The following is a 10,015-nucleotide window of genomic DNA, read 5'->3' as shown; positions in this document are numbered from 1 at the left end:
CAGGAGGCGGAGCTTGCAGTGAGCTGAGATTGCGCCAGTGAGCTGGGATTGTGCCACTGCACTCCAGTTTGGCCTGGGTGACAGAGCATGACTCTGTCTTAAAAAAAAAAAAAAGTAATAGAATTCTATTATTGGAAATTCGTTTTCCACAGCTGCACAGTTAATTTATGGAAAAGCCAGCACGTAACTCCATGTGTCCCTAAAGCCCATGCTGTTTGCACCTTGCTGCCTGACCCTCCACTGAAAGGGTCTTAATTTGTTACCTAGTCCGCCTAGACTTCCTGGTCTCTTTCCTCCTTTCATTGTATTTGTTTTTGTGGCTGTATCGGGACGACATCATTATTGCCATTGTGTTTATTGATCTTCTGTGAGGCTCTCATTTCCTCTGACCCTTTGTGTGCTTTTTTTTCTGTCTGCCTAATTTGATTTGCAGTTATATACTTCTTTCCAAGAGAATTTAGTAGAAAAATCCCAAGGATTTATTATTATGTGTAAAATACTCTCCCAGGTACCATGGGAGATGTGGGAGACACATTTTCTGTACTCAGGTTGCTTATAATCTAGAGACACTGGTGATAAGGACTTAACTCACAATGTGTTTTAAGCCCGCAGAGGAGTGTTGGAATGAGAACTGTGAAAGGGTAGAGGAGAGTGATCAAATCCTGTACACATAGATGAGAGAACAGGGTTCTCAGAATGACTGAGATTTAAGCTGACCCATGGCACGGTTCTGCCAGCCCCGCTTTACTGTTGTCTCCCCGACTCCCTCCATACTTTCATTTTCTTCCTCTTTTCTACTTGAGGTCAGAGGTAACTTACTATGCTCAGAGCCTCTAAATCACTTTATTAGCTGAGACTGGAGTATCTGCCCTCCACCCTGCCACCGGAGAGGCAGCATATTACACATTCATTGTAGTGCTTTAGCTATAACTTTAGGAATGACTGGGAATTTTCTCCCTCATTTCCATTTTGGCTGGTCATTTGGTAGATGTGAAATTATTTTGCAAAGCTTAAAAACCACAGTTCTAATGTAAGAAGTAACTATAACTAAGTATCAGAGTTATAGAAATCTGCATCACACTGCTCTTTTGGTAAATTTCCTTTAATTGAGAGGAAAAATAAACACAGTTCTCTTATATGTCTTGTTGTGTTGCAGTAAATTGGCTGGATCACAGCCGAACATTCAGAGAACAAGGAGTAGATGAAAACGAAACGTTGCTGCTTAGACGGAAGTTCTTTTACTCTGATCAGAATGTAGATTCGAGAGACCCTGTGCAGCTGAACTTGCTTTATGTTCAGGTACAGTATTTACTGCTCAGACACTGAGGTTGATGAGATTGCAGGAAGCTCCTGGCTGTATCTTGTGGCAAGCAGGAGGGCGGTGCTGGCTTCTGCCACGTTTATGGCATTGTTTCCAGCAGGCGTTGCTCCTGGGTCCAAGCATGTGTTTGGTTGTGGTGCAGGTTGATATTCTGGATGAGCAGCTGACCATCCGGAGTAGGGCCTCCCTATGGCTTCCCAGACTGTGACCTGGTAGCCAACACTGTCCCTCTCTGCCGGGCTTTGGTGACCTGGTAGCCAACATTGTCCCTCTCTGCCGGGCTTTGGTGACCTGGTAGCCAACACTGTCCCTCTCTGCCGGACTTTGAGAGACAGTTGTATTTCACTTCACTGACTCACCACTTCAAGTGCACTAAAGGTTTCTTAGCTGGCATCTTAGATTGCAAGAGAATATTGGTCAGAAAATCAGGACTTCTTATTAACTGGAAGATATCCTCTCAATAACCTTTCATGTGGTTACGTTTAACTAATTGTTAAACTGACAAGCCATTTAACATGTCTGAGTTTCCCAGTGTGAAGATGTGGATTGTACTGGATTGTCCCCAAGGCTGCTTGTGGCTCAAGGAAAACATCATCCATCTTTGTCCTCTCCTACCAGCTTCCTTTCTTCCTTTCCTTCCCTCCCTCCCTTTCCTCTCCATATTTATCCATCTGTCTGCCCATAGAAATAATGTAGGGGGTGGCAAACTACAGTCATGCCTTTTGCCTGTACTTGTGAATAAAGTTTTATTGTAACACAGCTTATGTATTCAAGTATTACATATTGATAAATCCCCTTGAGGGTTATGTGGTTTTACACATACCTTCTGTGGCTGTTCTCGCATTCTGGTGACAGAACTCAGTAGTTGTGACAGAGACTGTGTGGCCCAGGAGGTTTGAAATGTTTACTGTTTGGCCTTTTAGAGAAGTTTCCTGACCCCTGACTTAGTGGATGGAAGAATGGCATGGAAAGAGGGCTGAGAGGAAAGAAGTGGGGAGGCCAAAAGGAGAGAGATAGCAGGGCAGTGTAAAGATGCTCGTTGGCTTAAGGCTCAGAGTGATAGCTGAGAGTGTCCATCTTTGGGTGATTTGGGGGTCATTTAGAGAAAGGAAAGGCAGAAAGGAGGGCAGGGGAAAACAACAGCAGTGATGGATGGAGAACTGGGAGGGGGAGGAGTTCAGACACAACCAGCTCCCCATTTCAGGATGCCTTTGCTTGTCCTTTCCCCTGCTGTCTTGAATATTGAATTCTTGTCTCTGGGTGTGTGCGCCTATCGCCTTTCTTTCTCTTCTTCTCTTACGTTGGTCTTTATCTGGGGATGGGGGTTTTACCTCTAGATATTTGATTAGCTAGCTTTATGATTTAGGATTATAAAAAGTACACTGAATTTGTCTTTTGGCCTCTTTGAAGCTGATCATTTCATATGAATTTCCTTGGCCTCTTTTTATAATCACTTCTGCCTTTCTGGATTGTCGTCAGACTTTGCTTTTGCTGTACCGGACATCTCTAATGGTTTCCATCTACAGGCCATTTTGGACAAAGGTTTGTTTTTCTTTCGCCTTAGTTTTCTCCCATGTGGTGATCATCCACTGTGTCCTGCACATGTCCCCGTGGGTCGGCTGGCACTGTCCCCTGCTCCACAGAGAGAGTGTGCTGGGCCATGGGAATGTGTCAGTGGAGAGAACGCTTCGCTCCCCCAAGCCTCTGATGCTTTTCCTTCTTCTTGTGTTTCAGGCTCGGGATGACATCCTGAATGGCTCTCACCCTGTCTCCTTCGAGAAAGCTTGTGAGTTTGGTGGATTTCAAGCCCAGATACAATTTGGACCTCATGTGGAACATAAACATAAACCTGGATTTTTAGAGTAAATGACATTTTGTTTTCTTTTTTTCTCTTTTCTCCTCTCTTCTTTTCCTTTCACCTTTTTTATTTTTGAGCTAGGTATCTAAGATCATGCCCTAATTTCATCATTTGTGAGAATGCTAGCTTGTCTTCAATCAAGTAGATGACCAAATTTGCAGATTTTGGGGAAAGCAAGATAAATTGAGAAGTTTTTCTTGCTGAATGGAAATTTGGTGATCTGTGTCCCCCTCCACCCCCTTTTTTTTTTCCGTCTACTTCATCTTAGTGAAGAGGAAAGTTTAAAAACAAACAAACAAACAAACAAACAAACCACTCCAGTAGGGCTATGGTGTGACCGCCAGTGGGGGAGTAAGGGGGAGGACATGAGCCTTCCTGTAGGACGTGCCAGTCAGCATGAGATGTGTCCAGTAGGCCATTCATGGTATTGTGCATTCATTGTATTGGTTCAAGTGTATCGCAGGGAGAGGATAACGGAGAGGCTTCTTTGACCCTTGTCCCCACTTTCACTTTGGTGGAAAGTAATTGGGACCAGTATATGCCTTTGAGTAAGAAGAAAAATTAACTTTTCTTCTGGTGCCAGAGAATGCCTGGCCAATACGCTCTTTGGTCTAAACTGAGTTGTTAACCCCGCAGAAAGCAAACCTTTGCCCTTGGGTTAGTGAATCCCAGGGAGCCTGTACAAGGTGATGCTGTGTCCTGCAGTGCACCACACATTGTGAGGCTGAGGCTGAGGACGGCTCTCAGCAGTTCCTACCACCTACTTAGTTCTGTATTCTCCAAATAAGTCATACAGCCGGGTGTTCCTCAGGGCCCGCTTTTACCCCACTAGTCTGGCTTCCTTCCTCAGGAGCCTCAGGAAGCGTCCCCTTCTGTTCAGCCCCCTATTGAAGGCCGTGTGCACAAGTTCCTTTAGCAGTTTCCACATTCCCACCTTCTAGCCTCACAGCTGGCCCCTCAGATACAACTGATGTCATCAGCCTGAGGATTATGGCCATGGATATTGAGGAATAAACACCAAGAGCTAGTGAGGCCTTGGAGGAAACAACATTTTGTTTCTGTTTTTAAAGTGCCTGGTGACAAATAGAAAATGGAGGGAAGACTGATGAATCAAAAAAATTGAAATAAAACGTTTACCTATTTTTAGACTTTTGTAGCTGTGAATTTATGTCTCCCTGGTAGGAAGGAGATCCGAATGTAGCCATTCACCGGGTTCTTATATTGATGACGCTGCCACCCTGGTCATTTTATTAGCTCACTTTCTCCATAGCCCTGGGGCAACTAGTTCTCAGGACTCCCTTGTGAATTGAGAACATAGTATTTCATTTGATAGATATGGAAGAAGCAGGAGAGAGAGAAGTGGCTTATTCACAGTTAAAGAGTTTCTCTGCAAATAGCTTCTGACTTCTAACACCAGGCTCTCATTTTCAAAGGCATTCCTACTTTCAATGAAAGGCAAAGTTGCCCCTTTCACTGGTCTCCCACTATGCAGCAAAGGTACTTAAAACTGGAATTACAGGGTGCTTTGGTCTATTTCCTAGTATGATGGATCGTACCAACCAAATCATCGTGAATGTTACTGTACAGCTGACTGCCTGTGTCAAGATTACAAACTAATATCAAATCATTGGTGTTGGTCTTAAAACTATGTACTGCAGTTTGTGGTCCTGTTGAATGCTACACACTCACACTCCAGCAGCAGTATTCCTCTCTTAATAATCTGAGACCACAAGAGTTAAGCGATTGCATTGAGTTCGTTTCTTTTTTTTCCTAAGATTATAATATCAAGTTTATGCCTGTAGTGGTACCTGCACCCTTCTGCACCCTTATTCAGATTCCAAATTAAAATAAGGTAATTTTGCCTGGTGGCAATTACTTTTCCTTATGAATTTGATTTACTTTTTAATTAGGCCAAATTAGGTAATGAGGCATTTTTACTTAATGTAGATATTTAATTGTGTACATTGTTGCTTATACCATGCAGGTAAAACTTCTTGAGGATATGAGTCCCTTCTTAATTAAAACAAAACAGTGAGGCCACATTTGCTGATTTGTGAGTTGGATAGTCAGGTCCTGTTTTTACCTGGGCTGTCCCTGGTGACTGACTGGGCTCTCTTTTGCAGCCTTTAGATCTTTCCCAATCTAGCTTTCATATGTGCGATCTGCTTAAACACTTTAGGGTTTTAAAATAATAATGAGAAGGTTGGACTTGTGACAGCCATGCTGAAGATGCAGCCCCCAGAAATTTCAGTTACGTAGTTTCTGAGGTGGGTACATAGGGATGTGAACGAGGGCATATCTTTTAATTTTTTGAAAATTTGCTTAGCATTTTTGCTCAGAGTTGCAATATGGACATTTTTATGAGATTCGCTTTGAACTTTCTTCAGACTCTCCAGCGATTTCTGGATTTGGCACTTCAGTGAAGGTACTCATTTACAGTAATGAAAATCATCAGAGTCTGAAAGATTTTCAGAGTTGTCAGGGATTTAAGGATTATTTAATATATCCATCTACCCTACTGATGGGGAGAATAAGTGCTAGAGAGAGACAGAGACAAGGCCCGGGACAGTCAAGTGCGGGGAGCCAGAAGCAAGCCAGGATCTCCTAGATTGAGTCTGATGTGCCTTATCTACATGACAGTTTTCCTCAGGTCACCTTCAGAGGGTCCTAAGAAGGGACATTTTACTGGTGCATGAAGTAAAAACGACACATAATCTAGTAATCAGGTATTTGCTTTATGCTTTTCTGTGTTCAGAAAATGCTTGCAGAAAATAGGCCGTGTGATGTGAATTTTTGTACAAATGTGTGGGGTTCGTGTGAAATTTTGTTACCTATGTGTGAGCCTGGTGTTTTTCTTTAACTCACTGAGGACTTGCAGATGTGTTTTATTGTGCCAGGTATAGGGAAAATATAAGGGAGCTATTATATACTAATTCCTTGCTGTTTTTGAATCTACAGTCTGTGTGGCAGATAAATATATGAAATGGTTATTATGCAGAACCAAAACTTGGCTCTGATCATTTCAACAAAGTCCAACTTTTTAACTGTATTTTAAATGCTGGATGGTCTATTCAGGAAGTTGAAAGTTGCAGTGTAAACTATGCAGACTACTATGGAAAAGGTGGGAAGAGTATCATGCAAGAAGCAATGTTGATTACAGAAATTGACAAAGTAGAAGGCAAATCTAAAGAAGAATTAACTCTTAAAACAGCAACAACAAAACATAATAATGACTAATTTCCAGACCCTTAAAAACACTGTGGAAAACTTTAAGAAGTGGTCAGAGTAAAAGCCTTCTATAGACTATATTTTATTGGAGAAGATGAGAGTTACTGGTAAATTTCAGATCTTAAATCAAGTATACTTGATAAAATTGAAGGTGACTCTAGGTGACAGATATAGAATGTTCAATACACAATTTTTTCAACATTGTGCTATGTTTGGAATTTTTCATAATAAAATTGGGAAATAAATGAAGATAGCCTGAGAGAATATAGATAGACTGTATATGGAAACAGTGAAAGAAACCAGACTTCACAAATTCTTTAATAAAATTTTAATTACTGGTCAAAACAAACAAGAAGAAATAATCCGTAGAGCGTTCAAGCCAGTAGGGGTAGGAGGGAAGAAATGCAGATAGCTTGACCGTTAAAACAGGAGCTGTGCAGGGTGGCTTGTGGAAACAAAGTGAAAAGAGGGTCTGGAATAAGATATGGTAAACACTTGTAAATATATTAGGTATCATACCAAATGTAAGTAAATGAAATGCAGCAGTTAATAAACAGAGATTCTCATTGAATGGAATTTTTTTTTAAGTCCAGATCTATATTATCTCTAAAAGACACACGTTTAGACAAAGAACAGAGAGAATGACAGAGGAAAGTTTAAATGCGTTGAAACTGATATGCCAGGAAATTTCTACTTAAAGTACACAAAATAGACTCTAAGGCAAGCAAAGCATAAGTCGAGATAAAGAAGATTATAAAGATAGAAGGACTAATTTATCAGGATACTAAATAATTGTGAACCTGTATATGTGCCTAACACTGCCTTAAATGTATATAAAGGAAAAATAGACTGTATTGCAGTAATTTCAGATATGCAATTTTAGTGAAGTAATTTAACATACTTCCCTCAGTGAATGATTAGTAGAACAAGATCAAAATAGAAGAAAGAAAATATGTAAAAGAAAATAATGAAATAAAAACTACAGAGAATCAATAAAACCAAAAGCTGGTTCTTTGAAAAACTTGATAAACCTTGGGTAAATGTGATCAAGAAAAACAAAAGAAGAAAACGGCAAAATAAGGTAAAGAGATATTAAAAAGCAGTTGAGAATGTGATAAACTAGGAAAATTTAGAAAAAATGGATAATTAGAAAATTGAAATAAATCTATAATCTTAAAAGAAATTGACTTATCAGTTTAAAATATACCAATCAAAAAACAACAAAATAAACACTAGGCCCAGGTTATTTCAGAAAATAAAAAAGGTCTTCACCTTAATTTGAAACTAGCAGAACTGTAATACCAAAATGAATACAGACAATAGAAAGCTTTTAAATTGAATATAGATGTCTTGCTCAGAAAAGTTAATCAAGTATTAACTAAGTCCAACATGACATATGTTCATGCGTAAGTGCAAGTTAGAACTAAATAATGTTTCTTTAAAGAAGGCAAAATTCATTTATTTAACAAATAATTTGTTGAGTGCCTTCTACGTGGTAGACACTAGGCTGCTGAAGATACAGCAGTGAAAAACACAGTCAAACATTTCTGCCCTCATGGAACTTAAATTCTAGTGCAGAAAGGCAGATGATAACTAATAAGTAAGTAAAATACATAATATATTATTGATGATGAATGCCAAGATAAAAAAGCAGAAAAGGGGAATAGGGAGTTTATGTATTTTAGGGATTGAGAGAGAACTTGACATTTTAGAATGGAATACCAAGAGACACATCTTAACAGTAGAAAATGTGTTTATATAATTTACCATGTTAGATTTTTTTAAAAAAAGACTATATGATTATCTTAATTGCTAGAGAGAAATAATTTGATAAAATGAAATAATCTTGATGACAAAAAGAAAAACTTCATGGCATGCCAGAAATTCATGAAAACCTTTTTGGTCTAAACAAGTATGATAATTAATAGTTTAATATTAATTCCCTTTAACGTCCAGAAGGATGCCTGCTAACATGATACTAAATATCCTAATGAGTGCAATAAGGAAAGAAAAAGAACTAAACCGTATCAGGATTAGATAAACAAAACCGTCATTAGTTGCAGGTGATAGGATTATCTACATAGATAATCAGTCAGTCTACAGAGAGCCTTGCTGGAATTAACAAGACTTTTAAGCGAGGTCTGTAGAAAAAAAAAAAAATCAACGTATAATAGCAAATAGTATTCCCATACAAATCAACAAAGAGGAAATATAATTGAAAAAAGGGAATTACCTTTTATAGTAGTTACAAAAAGTATAATTTACCTAGGAAGACAGCTGTCCAGTGATCTCTAAGATCTCACCAATAAAATGATAAAAGCTTTTTGAAGAGCATAAAAGGCAGTCTGAGTAAATGCTATGCTATTGCTATGTTAATGAGTAGGAAGACTTGATATCAAGTAAAGTACTTCTACCCAAACTTATTAGACTCAGTTCAATTCCAGTCACTTACATAATAATGAGAAAACTTATCCTTAAAATGGACATCTCAATAAAGCTGTTAAAAATTAATATGAACTAGTCAAGGCTCAAGAATGGTAAAGGCTAATTGAAGATATATGAAGGACTCATACAACTACCACAATTTTTTATAAAGATAAAGTAATTAAAACACTATATTAGTGTCATAAGGTGATACAGTAATTCAAAAGATTGATAAATCTACCTTTATTAAAATTAAAATATCTTATTAGGAAAAGACATCATCAACAGTAAAGCTCCAAACTGGAAAAAGAAATTTACATATCTGCAATGCATATTCAGGATCAGATTAATATCCAGAAGATATTAAAAAAGAAAAAAAACTCTGAGAAAAAGATCACCCAGGATATCACTAGGTACTTTAAAGAGAAGGAACTGTAGTTGGCTTATAAAGACATGAAAAGACGTTTAACTTAATAAGTGATTCAGAAAATGCAAAATCAAAAGGTATAGCGCATTTCATATCTCTCAGATGGGCATACATTTAAATGCGTGAAGACACCAAGGTTCTTTATAGAGGAAACAAGGTATTTCAGAATATGAATCTTTATATTTAAAAATATATACACAAAGAGAAACCGGATGTATTGTTTATAGACACAAGGAGTTATAGGAAGATACTAAAATATCTGTGGAAACTAACTTCAAAAAAGTGGTGGCCAAGCACAGTGGCCCACGCCTGTAATCCCAGCATTTTGGGAGGCTGAGGTGGGTGGATCACCTGAGGTGGGGAGTTCAAGACCAGCCTGACCAACATGGAGAAACCCTGTCTCTACTACAAATACAAAATTAGCTGGGCGTGGTGGTGCATACCTGTAATCCCAGCTACTCGGGAGGCTGAGGCATGAGAATCACTTGAACCTGGGAGGTGGAGGTTGCAGTGAGCCAAGATTGCATCATTGCACCCAGCCTGGGCAGCAAGAGGGAAACCCCGCTCAAAAAAAAAAAAAATAAATAAAATAAATGGCTACCTAGTAAAGAAAGGATATGGGACTTCCACTAATTCTGTAATCTCTACTTTAGTAACAGAAGAGAAGTAGCGGGGCCGGGCGCGGTGGCTCAAGCCGGTAATCCCAGCACTTTGGGAGGCCGAGACAGGCGGATCACGAGGTCAGGAGATCGAGACC

General features: G+C 39.1%; 1 protein-coding gene across 1 annotated transcript in view; it reads left to right on the top strand.

The window, feature by feature from the left end:
* Positions 1-10,015, top strand: part of TLN2 (talin 2) — a 284,115-nt gene that overhangs the window by 95,123 nt on the left and 178,977 nt on the right. Inside the window, exons 7-8 of the mRNA XM_011940468.1 lie at positions 1,157-1,299; positions 3,056-3,183. Coding sequence (XP_011795858.1) covers positions 1,157-1,299; positions 3,056-3,183 — 271 coding nt within the window. The remainder of the gene's footprint in view (positions 1-1,156; positions 1,300-3,055; positions 3,184-10,015) is intronic.

The sequence above is a fragment of the Colobus angolensis genome, unplaced genomic scaffold (genome assembly GCF_000951035.1).
Source record: "Colobus angolensis palliatus isolate OR3802 unplaced genomic scaffold, Cang.pa_1.0 Scaffold19, whole genome shotgun sequence".
Lineage (NCBI taxonomy): Eukaryota > Metazoa > Chordata > Mammalia > Primates > Cercopithecidae > Colobus > Colobus angolensis.
This window is presented reverse-complemented; position numbering and strand designations above follow the sequence as displayed.